General features: G+C 45.4%; 1 protein-coding gene across 7 annotated transcripts in view; it reads right to left on the bottom strand.

Annotated features, from left to right (window-relative positions):
* Window positions 1-18,255, bottom strand: part of LPP (LIM domain containing preferred translocation partner in lipoma) — a 312,873-nt gene that overhangs the window by 150,842 nt on the left and 143,776 nt on the right. For all 7 annotated transcript variants that reach the window (XM_035334161.1, XM_035334162.1, XM_035334163.1 and 4 more), the window contains one exon: window positions 14,234-14,356. In XM_035334161.1, the coding sequence (XP_035190052.1) occupies window positions 14,234-14,356 (123 nt within the window). The remainder of the gene's footprint in view (window positions 1-14,233; window positions 14,357-18,255) is intronic.

Below are 18,255 nucleotides of genomic sequence, written 5' to 3' on the forward strand. Positions count from 1 at the left end.
GTTGTGTTCATTTCCACAAATTTACCTGAGTTCATGAAGCAATCAGATGACCTGAGAGAGGAAAAAAGTCCAACTGAGTATTACTGGAGAACATTTGTGATGAAGTCATCCTCTTTGAACAGCAAGTTGTTGGATAAAGGGAAATACCCTGGGGCAATATTGCTATTAATTTGCCCTACTTGTCTTCTTCCTTTAGTATTTACTAGGAAGGACACTGAGCTGGAGTGACCGTTCACCTGAGACAGAATGGAGAATCTTAGGTTCTTAATTTCAGGTCTACAAACACTGACACTTGACAGAAAGCCAATGAAAAGACAACGCCTAAATTTCAGCTTCGGTCCAGGCATGGTGTTTTTCTAGAGCCCAGAACCCAGACTTGTATTTCTGTCTCTGAAAACAAAACAAACCACCAACAACAAAAACAGCAATAAACCAACATTATAATGACAGGGGTTGAGACAAAAGAACGCAATTGACTGCACTCAAGATAGGACTTCCCTCCAAGCTCAGCTGCACACTGTAAGGTCCTACAACATTACAAAAGCATTTAACTGAATCCAGGAAGCAGAATGCTTATGCTTTTATCAATTGAGCTAAGCCAGAGCTGAAGCTGGTTCCTCACAACAGACATCACTTCAGATGTTGAATGCCGAAGAAAATTTGGCAGGAAAATTAGGTATTAAAAATTCCCCATGAGAGAGTCTTCCAACAGAGTGAAAACTAATCTCTTCAGCACATGAGAAATCCAATCAATGGAGGACCAGTCAACAGCACGTGATGGAGCCAGACATGGTACGTCCACACAAGACAATGCAACTTCAAAAGAGATGGCAGTCCAGAGCATAAAGCTCCCATATACCGTAATGCACTTCTCTGTAGGAATATTTCCCTGCTGTTGGGCACAACATCCCACCTGGGAAGCCAGTTCAAGCATCTTCACAGAACAAAAAGATCGTGTTCACATTCCCTTGAGACATGAGCATAGAGCTCCTCAGAGCTGTGTTAGCAGAGTGAGGGACCTTGTTTGGACATACAGGGAATTTCAGGCAGAGAACAGCTTGAAAATGGAGAACAGCACCCTGGTAAGTATTTTAAAGACAAATAGATACCTGCTTTGCTGCCAGCAGTGCCAGCTTAGCCACACAGAAAAGCGGACTAGCTGCACAAATTTTCAAGGTTGTGCTTGACATAAGCCTTTGAGAGAAAAGAGAATTTATCCTGATCCACCTGCAGAGTCACAGAAGATCAGGAAGGTCCAGATGCAAATACGACAGATGACAAAGTACAACATTACCTACACGTCCTCACTGCACCAGGTACTGAACGCTCACCCAAACACCCAACACTAAGCAGACAGGCAAAGACACGGATTAATCCCTCTTTAACAGAAGGAGGCGTGCAGCCCTGAGACAAAAGATGGCTCAGCCAAGGTTAGACAAAAGCAAGTGACAGATGTGGGAGTCTCAGGGACACATCTACAAGGCAGGCCTGAGAACTCGCCTTCTCCTTGGGGTCAGGGTGGGACTACATTAAAAGGAAGTAGAGGTTAATGACAGATGCTTCAGGCTATTTCTTGCCTCCTCTCTTTCAGTATAGCCTTACTATCTTTAGTAAGCTTGGAGGAAACAACTAGAAAAGCCGATGCCAAACAGTCCAGCCTGACGTTTCTCAGGGACAAAACCCCAAATTCCTACCTGGCAATGCTGCCTATCTAAGAGCCCTGCAGAGTACAACAAGAAAAGCCCTTTCAGTGCTCAAGCCGCTGTTTTACAACAGGAGACATTTTTAGTCTACAATTTTATCTCTTCCATCCTTCCCCATTGCTTAAAATTAAAATAAACATGGACCAGGGCCTAGGATTTTATTTTATCTGTCACATATTGCTATCATTAAACACACTCAAAACGAGTGGGTTTAGTTCAAATAAAACTGTCTCTTCCCTCTCCCTTTCTCAGCTCAACAAACATAAAATAGGAAACTGCACTCCAATACATTCAGAAGCAATACACGTTACATCACGAGTAGATGATCCATCTGGCAGGCTGACATGGTAATAAGTTTGCTTAATTGTCAGGTCAGGCGTATTACAGATCCAGTCTGTCAGTTCTTTTATTACAGCTTTGTACTGGGGAATTTAAGTACCCTTCTACTCTGGATGTATATATGAGGTATGGAAAGTGAATGCATCCACATGGCACAGGCACACATGCACGGACACATATAGGAAGTGTCACTCTGAACAAGGAGATTAAATTAAGCAAAGAAATACTCGAGTCAAATAGCTCTTAGCAGCTGCATGCATTTCAGTCTGGAATAATCACCCAAAGAAAGCAGTGAGATATTTACATTTAATTTATTTGAAACTGGACTGGGGAAAGCACTGATTATAGGGGATAATCCGGCACTGGCTCATAAGCAAAAGAGCCAGGGCTCCTCAGATGTTCCCTCCACTTATACTTTGTAAGTGATCAGTCCATTACTTTGGTTTTGGCCCTGTGCAGTTCCCACCATGCAGACAGTCTCCTGAGACTGTCCGTATGTCCTCTGGAGGTATCACTGAGTACACTCAGCAAATGATCGCCTCACCAAATGCCCGTTTTGCCTTAAAAAAAAAAAAGAAAAAGAAAAAGAAACAAAGCAACCCTTTTTCATCCTTTGCTTTTGTATCTTACTTCACCTCCTTTTCTTCATTAATGAGTTCAATTCTGAAATTACTTTATTTACAGGAAGACTTTAAAGTGTTCTGAAATACAATTTGTAGGAAAGATGCCAAATATGAATTGTATTCTCTAGACCTGCATGCATCTGTGGTATTACATGAGCACACACACATATGTTCAATATAGAAACAGCAGGTGTTCTCTAACGTTTGATTGCTGTTAGAAATGACCACATTACTCAACAGTGTCAAAGCCACGTCTTGTCAAAAGCAAGTCTTGCCAAAAAGCTGAAAATGGCTGTTGTGTTATACAGCCCTGCTTTGGGGTACTGATTCTTCCAGACACCTCCAGGACCAGACAGCGATCTACACTTAGCCTGAAGAAGCACTGAACGATTGCATCCTCCCTGAGATAGCTCTGCAGCTTTTCATACTAAGCAGAGTGCTGTCTCGAGCACAGTAGCAGCTCTCTGTCACCGGGGCCTCATAAAACACTGTGACCTTCATGGCCACCTTGTTCCACAGCCAGGTCCCCCTTTCTTGCACTTTGGACATTAGCCTCCGATGTGGACTCCAGTCAAAATGTTTCCAGAAGAGATTAAAGAGAGTTCAACATAACATTTTACTATATCCCCTGCTCAAAGAAACCCAGCTGAAAAACAGTGGCTTATCCATCACTTTTCAAGACCGCAGTGTTAAATGTACAGCTATGTCATGGTACACACAGTTGGTCTTTCTGCAAACCAGCCCAGTAATCAACCCCAGCACCTTCTCTTCCTCTCTTGATAAATGTAATTTGAAAGTGCGTGCATATCCTGGCTTTCTGCCACATGGACATAGAGCCGTTCCTCCCATCTTTCCTGAATCCTTCTTGGATCACAAGCTAATGGCTTTGGAAAAGGGAATCAAAATTGCTTGAGCCCCTAGGAAGACTGGAGTGCTTGCTGGTCTGTAAGATGGCACTTCTTCAGGGCTGCCTTCTTGGGGCAGTGGCAGCCTCGCATCAACTTCTTATAAATCATTCCAAAGGGGACAAGATACCCAGTCTGACATCAACCCAAAGATAAACACCGGTGCTATTTATGACAAGATAGCAGGGTCACTGACCTGGGCTATGGTAACAACCAGCTAAGATGACTGCAACAATCCGATCTGTCTTTACATGTATAATGCCATAAAAAACTGCACAAACTGCCCTTGTTCTTGCCATTCTTAACCACAAAAAACTACTGCTTTCTGAGCAAAGAATTCATGCTAAGACAAAATGTTTTGCTTGGGCAGTCTCAGACTGCAAACATTGGCAAAAATATTTCTAACACCTGCATCAAAATCTCATCTTTTCTGGCTAGGTCCGCTTCTGTGTTTTTTTTTATTTTTTTATTTTTTTGGTATCTTGGTGTTTTTTTGTTGTTGTTTTGTTTTTGAACCTGCAGAAGAAGACAGTAATACTCACTGGAGCAACACGTTATTGATTTCCCATAGACACAGCAGCTAGAGTACTCACTGTCAGCTGTGAAGCAGCATGTTGGGCTTGTCTTGCTGTAATATTTTTTTCCATTCCATCCTTTTACATACTCATAGAAGTCTCCTATTCACTATTGAAACACCATATGGTGATAATATATGCTAACACAGGCACAGTGACACAGTCCACAAGCCTGTTATTGAACAAAAGTTGACAACATAAGGCTAAGAAAATTGTAAGTGCTTCCAAGCCACAGTATGCACGTCATCTAATTGCATTTTACTGTGATGCAAAGAAGTCTGACTCAAGGAAGGAACCTCCTTACAATGAAACTCTAACAGCCTGGAGTAATTTACAGTTATTTGAAGAGCTATCGGAAGAATCTATCAATTCATAGCTTTCAGATATGGGCTGGGTTTGGGTTGTGTTTTTTGTGTATTTTTTTTCTTAGCCTAGGCAGTTTTAATGTACAGAGACAGTGCATCTCAGCACCACAGCCATCTCTCAAAAGGTTCCAGACAGGAAGGCAAAAGGCGATCAATAAGAGAAAATATAGACACAGCCCCTTAAACTATCCGCAGATACATCTGTCTCTTCCCCTAATGGTTAACGGTTTTGAACTGGGAACATCTTGCAACAATCCTGAGATATGTTCAGGCCATAAACGTATCATGTTTATTTATGCACTGGTAGCAGGGTCTAATGTAGAAAATGCATTGCCGGCTCTTACTTTTTTTGTAGGGCACTAGTTGCTTCCAGGCAGCCCTCTTTTCCCCCTGCCTGAAAGGAGGCTGGGAGCAGCTCTGCTCTGCCTTTGGGCTGTCCAGCAGGGGCTCCAGGGAGAGGTCCTCTCTCGCCAGTAGGACAGACTGTTGTATGGACAGGACAGACCAGCAAATGACAGAACTATCCCAGAACATCACAGATGTACGTCCAAAGCCCTGCTTTACAGTGAGCTGCGCTTCTGTGCATCAGCTCTGCTTCAGCTTTTTGTTTGTAGAAGAATCAAAGCTCTCCTTCCTTAAGGCATTACAAAGATAAATGTGCGAAATCTGCAACAGCTTACGCAACCTGGCACCAGGAAGCAACCAAGATAAACTTGTAAAGGCCATACTATAAATGCTAGGGCTCCCTAGCACATTTGAGCCTTCACCTTTCAGATGTATTTAGAAACTGCAGCCACAGAAATTAATTGCCCTCCTCTTTTCAAGAGCACAACTCAACAGGAACTCACATCAGCAGCATCAGTGCCAGCCCTTTGGAGGTCTCTGGATAGAGTTAAGCTGAAAGGCAACTATCGAGGCAACGCTCTCCTTGCTGCGAGTGTAACACACAAACCACAAAGTCATCACTCCCACTGTGGTGGAAATGGCCTGGGGCAGGCACAGTGGGAGCAAAGTCCCAAGTGATGCATTGCCACGCAGGTGTTTCTCTAAGTTGCTGTGCTGTTCCCTTGGCTCTGAACTATTTCCTTTCCCTGACTGGGAGGGAAACGCAGCTGGTTCCTAGGGTGTGCAGAGGAGAAACAGCCAACACAAAAGGAACAGCAACCATCAAGAGCAGAGCAAAGGAAGCCTCATTTCCTATGGACTTGTGTCTTGCATCTTGAGCAGACTGACCCTTCCTGTTCTCCTTTCTTACCTCTCCTGACCGCCCCTCCTGCTTCCCTTCTCCTAGAATTAGCCTTGGCACTCATCTGTGTGTATCAGCCAAACAAGCTGCCTTTCAGGTCAGGGATCCTGGTTACAGCACAGATTGGAAGAGTAAAAGTTCAGGTTGACACGCAGGGGCTTGGAGCTTGGAGCTCACTGCGTGTGTGTGGGGCCAGCCCATGGGCCACGGGGAGGTGAGAACAATCAGCTCCACACTGCAGCTCCCCGAGGGACACACGACTGCTCCGTCCTCCCCAGCCACTGATTTTTACATGCATGTACCCCTTCTCAGACCCTTAAAAGCAGATGCTGGACTCAATCTGTACATTTGGAGGAGCCACCTGACAGACATCGATGGGTGGAAAGAAATAATCCATGTGCTTTCATTTCCAAATGTGCCAGCTATTTCTTTGCAGAGGGCCAAGAAATCACTGATTTGTGCCATAGCACTAAGTGCAACTTCATAAAATTCCTTCAGCCTTACACAAGTGGGGAAAAATCTTCCTACTTCTCAAGTGCTGGTGACATCAGTGATGCCACAGGTCCAGGGCACTACAGCTTTCTGGACCTTAGGGTTTGAAACCTTCAGGATTTACTTGCAAGCAGCAAGATCACAAAACTGTAGCTGTGTACCAAGCAACACCCTCCCAACAGTAAAAAAGCTAAGGGTTTTTATTACCTCTGCCTGGTTCACACACTCTGGGACAGACACTGATATATCACCCCACACCTGAGACCCCTCTGTGTGCCTCTTGAGAGGAGATGTTCCCATGTACTGTCTGTCCATCAATCCCCACGTGCTACAAGAGGAGGATAAACCAGTGACACAGTGGCGGGGAGCCCACGGTCTGCCCTCAGCTCCTCTGGTGACCCTGCACAAACCAAGTCATCTCATCTCCCAGTGCCTCGGTCCCTCCCTCACCTGGGAAAGTGCAAGAATACTTCTGTATTTCATGGGGCTGTTGCAGTGGTAAATCTAATGCCGCCGAAGCACTCAGATGCATCGACCCGTGTAAGGATGCGAGCAGAGCCAGCGGCCCAGCGAAGCGCAGGTCTCTGCCCCAGCGGCGGCTGCACTTTGCTGGCTGGACACGTGGACAGCTTGTGAAGTGCGCTGGGTCCCTTTGAGATGAGTGCCAAACACTGCGAGTGCCAAACACTGAGGATGGGGAAATGATGACAGGCTTCCTGAGCTGATGGTATACAGCAGCCTGGTCCCATTGTGGGGGAAAAGATAGAAAACAAAACATAACAATAGGTAGGCCTTGAACAGCTTTAGAAAGCAAGAGCTCAGCTCTCAAGCACTCACAACAAAACAATCACGAATGCAGAAGGAAAAAAGACCAAATTATGAGGTACTATTTGTTTTTTTATCACTGTTCCCAAAGTAAATGTTTGTCTTTATCCACACACAAATTGGAGATGCCTGCGCAGATTGGACACAAGTCCAATATATCCAACACCAGTCGTCATCTAGGTGCTGGAGCCAAGCACGTAGGCAGAAAACCCAAATAGATGCAAAAATTAAAAAAAAAAAAAAAAAGAGAAAGGGAAAAACAAACCTTCCCAAGATTTCCGTGAACTTGGTTATCCAAAAAAAAGAAAAGCAGGAGCAGTGGTGTTTTATTTTCACTCTGATGATAGCACAACAGAAAGAAATAATACCCTGCAAAGGTCACTCTTACCCTGTTCATCTGTGATGAGCTGATAATCTTGGATCTTAGAAAATTTCCTTTAAAAATCTTCACGGACATGCTCTTATCAAAAGGATTATGCTTTAATACATACCAGCAGATGCAACCGATTCAAGCATCTGCTAATCAGAACAGCGTCGGCTCGCTGCACGCGCTGGCTGGAGCTGATGAGCGCAGGAAGGTTCCCCTGCTTGTACACGTAGGCCAAATCCAAACACCCATGAGCTCATCTGTTGGCTACGCCTCTCAACTCACACGTACGCGGCCGAACGTCCCTGCCTTGTGCACGCTCCTCTGCCTGCAGGCGTAGCAGGGACAGCGTGACAGACGTGCCCCGAGAGCAGCCAGCACGCCCGCCGCAGCGCTCCTAGAAAGCTTTAACCTTGGGACCATCTCCACCGCCACCCACGCGAGGCGGGATTGTCAGCGCCTTTGGGGACGGGAACCGCGGGAGGAAGAGAGTTTCCTGGATGTAAAGGCTTTGCTTCTCGCCTGCTGGGAGGAACCCACTGAAATGGCTCCAGATGGGACACTTCCTTTTCTACTTCTGTAATCTACACGGGTTTTACAAAGAGTACAAAGCTGGCGTGCTGCAGCCAGGAGTGCAGCTCTCTGAGGTGACCCCGTTGTTAAAACAGCCTGTGCAATTCCCAGTCCCTGTCACCGCTGCAGAAGTGTCACAGCCTGCTGAACACGGCCTCGTGGTCAGCCTGCACGAGCCCTGCAGTACCCATGCCACACTGCTCCGGGCTCACTGGCTTGGACACACCTCTACGAGCCACTTTTGTCCCTCTGTGTCCACTCAGGGGCCATCCAAGTTGGTGGGGAATCGCAGGCAACTCACAGCCTTCATGGAAAATCTTGCACAGCACATGGTCCTACTAAAAGGTACACACAGGTAAAGTGTCATCGACGTTTTAGGATGGGAAGAGGATGCTTCAGATGGGCTTATTCCAAATGAGGCTTTCCATCCCACAACCAAAGAGATTAGAGAGCCCACAACAAACAAACTGCACCTACCTCAAGTGAACAAATACAGAGCAATGTGCCGCTGGAAAGGCCTCACTGTGTGGTACCAGCCCGTGCAGCTGGAACCAGAAGCCTCCTTGGCACAGCTGCCCACAGACTAGATGTGCTCAGACCGGCAGAAAGCAGCCTGGCCCTTTTATTTACCCCAAATATGACTTTTGCATACAGCAGATAAGCCATAAATTTCAGCCCAAATAACACTGAAAAGACGCAGCAACTTTCCGAACACCTAAAATAGCCAAATCCCACCGAGCCCTGTAAATCAGGAACCACGAACTCTGTCACGTAAATGCTACAGGAGGGGGCAATTAATTCAGAACCTGTCCAATTAATCTTAATTTACTTGAACCCCTGAATTTTCATTCTTAAAAGAAAGAAGAACGTTCCTGACAACTGAAATAGTAGCAAATATTCCACGGACTGTGCTTGCAAAACCCTTAACAATCCGGGCTCAGTCAACTAACAGGAACAAGGAAATCAGACTCTGAGTCTGGACTAGGGAATTTGCATGGACTGTTTTTGAAGAGAGCTTTGGCAGTCTGTTATTTACAGAGCCCATATGCCAATCCCACAGCCCACACCAAGAGCAATCATAGGGCTTTTTTCCCGATGCCGGGGAATGCTCTGCTCTTTGCTGCCTGGGAAGCTTCATTCATGGCTGGAGATCCAGCTCCGCGTAAACAAAGATAAAACACCCGAACCCTTAGCTGCACATTCCCGGCCCAGATATAAACGGGACACTAAAATTAGAAATGCACATGAAAGAGTGCTCCTAGGAGTCTTCTGTGCCAAGCGTTTTGCCTTGTTTCGTGGTTTCCAATCCTATAGCTGTTCAATCCTCTTCCATCACTCTGCAAGAAAATACATCCATTGCTTTTTCACTGCTTTTGTAATCCCCAACTGGCTGTCAAAAGAACTGATGGAATAACAACCAATGCTGTCAAACATTTAAATCCCTTTTAAATTCCAGTCATTAGAAGACATTATTTCCCAGTATGTTTGGAACTTAATGAAAATGTATCACTGATTTTTAATTTAATTTTATTTACTTTTTTATTATTCTGGAGCTCACACTGAGAATGAGCTTCTTTTTCTTCAAAATATTACTTGCCTTGGCTGACAGCGTTGGATAGTAGCAGGTATCTAGTACTGGAGCAATGATACACAGGCAGAGATACAGGCGTGAATCTTTAAGATACCTCACCTAACTCTGCCTTCTTCTCCTCATCTGTTAGATGAAAAAAAGAATTTATTTCTCTTTTTCATTATTTGTGCAACCGCATCACCTAAAGGCCTTCAACGCAGACCAAGGTTTCATTTTGCTAGATGCCATACACATGGGTAGGAGGCAGATCACGTTGAAGTAGTTGCCAAGCTACACAGCCAGAAGAGATTTTGGGAGGAAGCAAAGCAGAAATGCTACGTTTGTGGTCATTTTGCACAGTGGTGGTAGCTGGGAATGAAACGGGTCTCCTAAGTGCCAGCCCAGACCCCTCTGGATCAAGCTGCCTCTGAGTGCTGAACACAAGTAGATTTGATCTTGACCATCAAAGCAATCTTTTTTCTATTTGAATACTCTATAAATTTTGGCCACCCAGTATTTGCTTTTTTTAAAAAAAGCCTAATTACCATTGGACCAGGTACATTTTATTACCTGGTACACCTCCCACAAAGTCCTATTTTGCCAAACAGACAATATATACGAAATTCAGGATAAAACCCAAGAGTTTCAGAAGGTAGGTGTCTGATTCCAAACAAAGCAATCAGCATTCAATACATAATTCACAGCAGGGACAAAAAATCCTGAGCTTTCATATGCTGCTATTTCCAATATTTCATTTTCAGAGCCTCTGCTGGAAGCTTCCTCTCCAGAGTCACAAAGTTTTCTTGTTCTTTTAAAAAAATGTAAACATTTATTTTATGGGGTGAAATTTGGCCTTTTTTTTTTTTTTTCTCTTTAGCTTAAGGCCTTGCTGCTCTCATCTCCTATGCAAGGATTTAAAGAGAACAGTTTAAAAAATCCCTCTAAGTTGGGGAAAATACCCTTTAACAGAAGAGTAAGATGACCACAGCATCCACCAAATCCCCTGCCTTCACCCAATTTAGGAATTGCCCCTACTCCCATCCATGGAACTCACCCACCTAAATGCCTTGCCTATACAACTGCCTTTTACTATTAAAAGGCATAGTGGGTTCTCTGCCTCTGAACTTTCCAATGGGTTACTGTAATTTAGAGGTGTGATATGTAAACAGAAAACACATCGCAGCTACACAAGAGGACCTCTGTACTTTATACATCACACTAGTATTTCTGAACTTTACCAAAGAGGAGGAAAATATGAATACATTTTGTCATAATGCATCTGCAGTTCTTCAGACAATACCTATGGCAAGCTGATTTACTAACATGCCATTGCAGACACAGCAGTCTCCAGATCAGGCTAGTCTCCTCCAATTCACCCACGACACTGGAAGCAGCAGCGCTGGTGAAGATCACGCAGAAACCTCTCAAGCTCAGGTGCTGTTTGATCCCTTCTAAAACCCTAATTCCAACTGACTTTGTGAAATATGGCCTCTCCTACCAGCTCCGGTGACAGAAAGCATCCTTAGACACTGCTGTGTTGCAGCTAAAGATAATGACCCAGAGTTGTAATTTTCTGTTGGTTTAGGTACGTGCAATTTCAAAAGGAATAAAAGAACAGCATTTTAATCAATTCTGGCTGCTCCTGTGACTCAGTCAGCGAGACTCTCACAAGTCATGGGCTCAGCTTGGGGCTGAGGTGATGGTGACCGAAAGCTGCTTCTCACCCACGTGTTGTTGATGGCCAATATGAAGTAATTGTTGGTGCTTAGAGAGCCTCTGCTATAGAGGATGCTCTCAACAGCGGCCTCAACACCAAGGAGAAACGCCTGAGGATGATGGTAGCCCCCCTCGATTTGTAAAGTATTTTGGACTTTCCAAACCTACTGAGGAGGGTACAAATCCCTCTGCTCCAGAGGCACCTCCCATTGCACCGTGTCTCACTGCAGTCCTGAAGTCATACTGAGGATCAGAAGAGATCAGCTTCTCTGTGAATGTACGCCAACGAAGGTAGGGTATGTTGAGTAAACCGCTTGCCACTACCCTGGCAGCACTCCTAGTCCAGTATGAGAAGCCTATTTTACAGGTTAGTTTATGTTGCTTTAAAACTATTTTGAAGATAAAAGAAAATAAAGAAACCCAACAATAAAATCTCTCTTATTCCTGAATAGGAGTACCCCCAAGGGCAAGATATACCTATAAAATTATTATAATGCTTTCACCGCACAAGCACAACTAGAAACGTCTTCCCTGAAAACAAGTCGTAACTCTATTCTCCTATCTGCAGCCATTATTCTGGTGAATTTGGGAAGGTCAGCTAAGGTGTAATCCAATAAATGCGCTGATGTTCTGAGTAAGTACCTCACAATTTGCAGCCTAATCTATTATCCTACTATAAGACCATCAAGTGACTCACCAGTTTTAATACTTAGTACAGATCAAACAAAGAAAAATATCAAAGCTTTACCTTCTAGTTCCACCCTTCAAGGACTTGTTTGAGTACTTTTTAATTACAGTAGATGACACATTCAACTCTGGCAGTTTCTTTTTGTAACAGCTATAGGTAAAGTTGCTGCAGCTGTACTTTTCACGGGACTTGGTTACGTTAACCAATGAATACTGACAAGTCTGAGACACTGAACTCAGAAAGTTGGCTTTTGGTCCCAGAAATGAAATTCAGCTTTTCTTCCCCCTGTATCAGGCAGTGACCGCACCACACTGGGAGCAGCATCCCATCATTTTGAGAAGGGGGGGACAAATCTGCAGAGCCCCCACCAGAACCGTGGGCACAAATCCCCATGAAGGAGCGCGTGCAGCTTGCAGCACGTGTCATCCTGGGGGCTGATGAGCTTAAAAAGTCAGATCAAGTCCAAAAGTCGGGCTTCCAAACTACAGAAACCCGAATAAACCTGCAGAAATTTGCATTTGAACTCTCTGAGGTTTTTTTAATAGTATGGGTACAAAATAAAATAAAATAAAATAAAATAAATTAAAAAAACACCAATCTGTTCGCACAGTGCCAGATCCCCAAGAAAAAATATCAGGAGGCAGTCAGCAGTACTCAGCAGTACTGTCAGAAAACTGCAAACGCTCAGAGAAGTGGTTACACGAGTTGCATGTCTCTGCTAAGACACTGTAGCTGACTGCAGGCACTGCCAAGGAAAATGGGTAAGTACAAATCTCTTCCAATTAACTCTCTCACAGGGTTCTGACACTCTAAGGCATCTCCCCATAGCATTGTGCCTTCGTATGTGGTAGGTCCACACACACAAAATGAACACAGATTATTCAACACAGTGCCTGAGCACAAGCACTGTTAAAACTTGTCTCGTTTATCGCAAAAACAAAAATTCCACTGGGAAAATGACCAAATTGTATCTGGTTTGTGTCATTGCTGTTTTTGACTGACTGACCCAAATCAGGCTGTTTACAAGGGTAAAGCTCTTACTTTATGCAGCCACCACATAGATGCAGCTAGAATGAAAGAAGAGGTTATCGGGAGGTCCATGCAGAAAAGACAGAAATGGCACTGGCCACGACACCAGAGCTCTGCTGGCAGGTGGACACCTGGGCTGGACAGAAGTGCCAGTTCTGATTTAATGTTGCTTTTGCTAAGTTCATATACTTAAACGGGAGCTTAAACCTAAACAAATCCCTATCACTGATTGTGTTCTTTTCAGAAGTACTGTTCCTGTATTACTTGAAACAAAGGCAACAATGAAAAGAACCAGAAGAGCCACAAACTAAAGAGATGGTCTGTATGGATAATGGGTGTGCACCACGTCACTCCATTTGCCCTTTGATTCTGTGGACTTCTGGGGTTTTAGCCACAGCTGACACTGGTAAGGCAAACATAGCTGCAAACATGCCTACATGTAAGAAATGAGACCAGTCATGAAGGAGCTGCACAAATGGGCACAGACACATCCGGGATGATTTTAGAGATCTCATGAATTGCCCTTATAAAGCGCCACTGGGGTTTCACCTTTTCCTCCGATAAGGAGATGACATCTTTCCAGAACTGAAAGAGCTCCATTCAAGCACCACCTATATTAGTGACAAAAATTAGCTGAGCTGCTAATGCCCCAATAGTCCTCACCTCGACACAGTTGAGTAAGTGGGAATTTCTATCTGTCTTGCTGGGCTACAGCCACCCTGAACACTAAGCTATTATCCAAGACACTCTGTCACCACTGATAAGATGACAAAAAACAAAAGAAAACAACTTGAGATGCAGATACCTGGATCATTCTGGCAGCGTTAACAAAACGGGGGGGGGGGGAAGGGGGGGGGGGGAGGGAATAAATAAAAGTGAAAAGTGCTTGTGAATTGATCAGGTTTTAATTCACAAGCTCTTGTTGACGGAAAGTTGGGGCAAATGAAATGCCATTTTTTTACAAGTCTTTTTTCTAACAATCTCCACGGCAAATCTAACAATTGGGATCAGAGGCCCTTCTCTCAGAGGTACTGCAGCTTTTGAACTGGTGCCCCCTTTAGAGCAGCTGCGCCCTTCTTCCCATTGACAGCCACATCTGGATGCTATCAGGGCAAGCTGGCATGCCTGCTCGCAACAAATACCAAGCGGTTAGCAAATTGACTCCAGCAGTCGATTCTGGCCACCTTCCCGCTCGGTTTACGCAATGCGCCACTAACCTGTTGAGTCCGAGGCTTGTAAGGAGAGCTGCTCTCTAGGTCGGCCAGGATGCTGGTCAGGGAGTCGATTTCTGCATCTAAGCTGGACCGCCTCTCCTCTAGTGTCTTGCCACCAGGATTCACCTTAAAGGAGAAAGAAGAAGAGTTCCGGTTATTCAAACCACTTGGCCCAGCTCATGGTTTCTTACTGTCCTCAAGTGGAGCTACTACCATGCCCCGGCAATAACTCTCGGGTTGCAGGGACAAACATGTTGAAATGCTATAGCTCTCTCCCAGAAGCAGGGCCGAGCAGAAGGCCTCCATCTCACAAGGATTTAGGCTGCTCTGGGGGTTTTCTTCCTGCGTTTCCCACAATGGTCCCATTGTGTTAAGTTGACTTGGAGGATTATGCAACTCAGAGCGCAATCTGCCGCCGAGGTGAGGCAGGACAAGCCCCACAGAGGGAGAAGCTGTATTTTAACCGGATGCCCAGCTGGGCAGCCAAAGCTGGGTGCAGGATTGGAGCACCTGGGTACTGAGAGCATCTCTTCTGCAACATCCCCACCCAGATAAAGCTCACACAGAGCATAGCTGCAAGCCACTGAGGCCAGCAACCGGCCACCTGCACACCTGTTATTATTTTAAATCAATCTGTGGTAGCTGTAGCTGGACAATTCAAGACTTCTTTATAATTTCCATCGAAAAAATAAGCTCCTTTGAGGAGGAGTGAAAAAGTTCAATTCATTTCTAGCTGACTCAAGGTGAAGGGCATGATTTGCAGTAAGCAGTCACAGAGTAACATAAAGAAGGTCCTTGGGAGAAGAGCTATTGCTCAGGGAAGCCCATGCCCAGAGCAGACAACAACCTACAGCCAGGACACTTTTGGATCCAGTACACCTCATATCTCTGCTTTCAAAATGGCCTGGCCCTGCTTGTACCAGGCTGGTCGGGACACTCGATCTAGCAGGAATATGAGTTCAAGAAAGCCTGCAAAAGATCCCCATCAGGTGTGGCAGAGGTGCTAGTAGCTTACACACCTAGCCAGTCCACATTCAGGGCATGCACAGAGGCAGAAGTTCTTGAGTCAAGTGAAGTCTTACACATTTAAAGTCTTTTCTGAACCTGAGTCATAGTCAGTATTTGTCTTCTGTCCTTCCATGTCTGACTTATCTGCAAATTCCCCAGGCAGAGTCTCTCCATGTATGTGCAACGACAGAGCTCAGCGCAGAAGAGCACACTCACAGCTTGACTATTATAAAAATATAAAAGAATTATACAACAACTCACCTAATTTCAACTGTAATGCCTGTCCAGACCATACCAGCACTTCCCCACAGACAGTCCAGCTCTGTTTGCCTTCATTCTCACCAAGTTACTTCAATTTTCCAAGCCAAAAATTTTCCTTTCCCTTTGGCTCGCTGACTGCTCCAGATAGGTTTTATTTAAATTTCATTTCAGGAGCACTAGATCATTACCTGTTTTACAGAACTCCCCGGTCATCAATCCGACACATAAATGGCAAGTTGGTCAAAGAGAGACAGCCTATGCAAAGCAGGGAGGCTCTGATCTGCCAAGCTTATACGTGCGAAGGCATTCATTAGTTCCTAACGATTATTAAATTTTATTGGATTACAATAAATTTGGCTTGACTAACAAGAAAATGGAATCTCCAAGGTGCTTTATGCAAGAACACATCATTTAAAAGACTGAAAGTCAGGTTAGAAACTACTTTCAAACTCCATTTTTCTTGCTTCTTTTTATTACAGAGGCAGTCAAAGTTTTTCCATCCAAACTATTGTTCAAAAAAGAAATACCTTGGACAGGAATTACCCCAGATCGTTACTCCTAGCCAGCTGTAGGCATCCGGATTTTTAAATCTGAAAAAGTCCACTTTCTCTTCCATTACTAGTACACTTCATGGCTCTTGCTTGGGCTTTCTCCATCCTCCAGTTGCCAGCCTACAATAACTGCAGGGCAGCCACAGGCTTCCCAGCCTCACAACCTGAGATTGCTCCACTCCAGAGCATGTTTGAGCTCAGTGGCCAAAAGCCAGCCTGGAAGGGGGGGCAGATGAGGAGGGCACCCAAGTCCCCAACTACTTGAAGTGGTAAATCGTGCAGCAGGTCAATGGCAGAACCAGGAATAAAACTGGGGCCCGCAAAGGGGCTGCTTGGTACCCTGGCTGTGTGACTGTGCTGACCATGGAGAGGAGGGATGGCAGTGGATTAGAAGATCAGCTGAGTTTATTTCTGCTTCTTAGCATTTCTGTGCCATATTATTCCCAGGTTCTCATTCCCCAGAACAATTATGCAATAGCTGACTAGCAAATGCTGCAGAACAAGTTGTAAGGTTGTAAAAGTTAAATGTCCTTAGGAAACCTACAAAAATAAAATAAAAATTAAAGCATGGAAACATCTCAATTGATTTTGGGCTCTGCAAAAGATTTATTTATTCAATTAAAATATAATCAACATAGATTAAGAGCCCAATTCTACAAATGCTAAAGCACAATGCAGTGTGACAGTGCCAACGAATAATGCTGCCGATGTGTGGAAGGGCCTATTGGGAAAGGACTGGACTTTGAGAACACCAGAGCGATGCTAATTCTCACAAAGACAGGTTTCTGCTTGCTCTGTCTTCCCCATCTCCATGAATCCTGCGTTTTTCTCCCCATAGTGCTCCAGTTTCCATCGAGGGATTTGTCGCATGTGGAAACAGGAGAAGAATTTGCAGCTCTACAACTTTAGTAAGAGAGGGTTAAGTTATTTCTGCTCTCATGCTCTTCGTCATGACGCTGCTATAAAAGTTTTATGATATTGCTCTGGAACAAAACGCAAGCACCAGCTCCCAAGGCACAACAGGTTAGCGCAGACAGGGCTTTGCTGTGAGGAACCCAGGCTGGTTAAGTCCAGGACATTGCAAATACGAACACCGGAACCAGAAAGAGCTGCTCCTGCTATTTCTGTCGGGATTTACTGCATTGTTGCAGACAAGTCACTTGTGCGCCCTCCGCTTCAGCTAGCAGTATATGGAAAAACGGGTTTAAAAATGGAAAAGGATGCTTTCTTTGGCCTGACCAACCTGAGTTCAACAAAAAGCAAACATAAACCAACCCAATCCAACAAATTACTCATGCCAGAGCCTATCCACTCACGTGAATTTCTGCAACGCCTACACTCCGATCCCCTGGCTCAGTCCCTGCTGCGAGGCAGGAGAGAGAAAAACAGCAGAGCCTCACTGCCGGGCCCGTTTGGCCGCCCCTGAATTCCTGGTGTGCAGCTCAGAGCAGCTGTGACAGTAATCCACTCCTGCGCCCTGTCAACCCACGCTGTTCCAATGAAAACTGGCTTTAATTTTGCTAATCCTACCACCCAACACCAGCCCGTGCCACAGGTCCCCCTCACCGCCTCACGGGACGTGCGGTGCAGAACACGCGGTGCAGAGGGCGACGCGGGGCCTCACAGTTCTGCTCACTGTGCTAAAAAAAGGCCCTAAGACCATTCGCCAAGCTGGGAGATACGAAAAGCACAATGACTTCCCTACGGGCACCTTTTCCTACAACACCTGCTCTTATCACACATCCTAAATTAGGGTGGAGATGCCAGAACCCTGCTGTTGGCCCAAGCCAGCTCCTCGCAAGGGGCTCAGAGACACAAGGCCGCACAGGGCAGCTGCCTGCGGGCTCAGGTACCTTTGGGCGATGGGAAGGAACCAGACAGGCAATGACACACCACGGCGCTTGACACTGGCCAAACTTTCTTCCACTTTCCGTCCCTCACAGCTCTTTGATGGCTGCCTGCTTCCTCCAGCTTGTGCCCGCTGCTGCTGCCTGCCCCGCTCTGCTGGCAGGGGGAATCCTCGGTGGAATGCAGAGCAAACGAAACGGCTCTCCACACAAGGAGCTAGCATCTCTTTCTACTCCACGGCCCCAGGCACTGGGCTCAGACGCAGCTGCAGACAGGGAAAGAAGGACGGATGGGGCTCTCATTCCCTCTTTTAGCCAGGGGCAGGCGGGGGAGAGGAGGGGAAAGATGTTTGGTTTT

Source organism: Oxyura jamaicensis, chromosome 9, assembly GCF_011077185.1.
Source record: "Oxyura jamaicensis isolate SHBP4307 breed ruddy duck chromosome 9, BPBGC_Ojam_1.0, whole genome shotgun sequence".
NCBI classification, from domain to species: Eukaryota; Metazoa; Chordata; class Aves; order Anseriformes; family Anatidae; genus Oxyura; species Oxyura jamaicensis.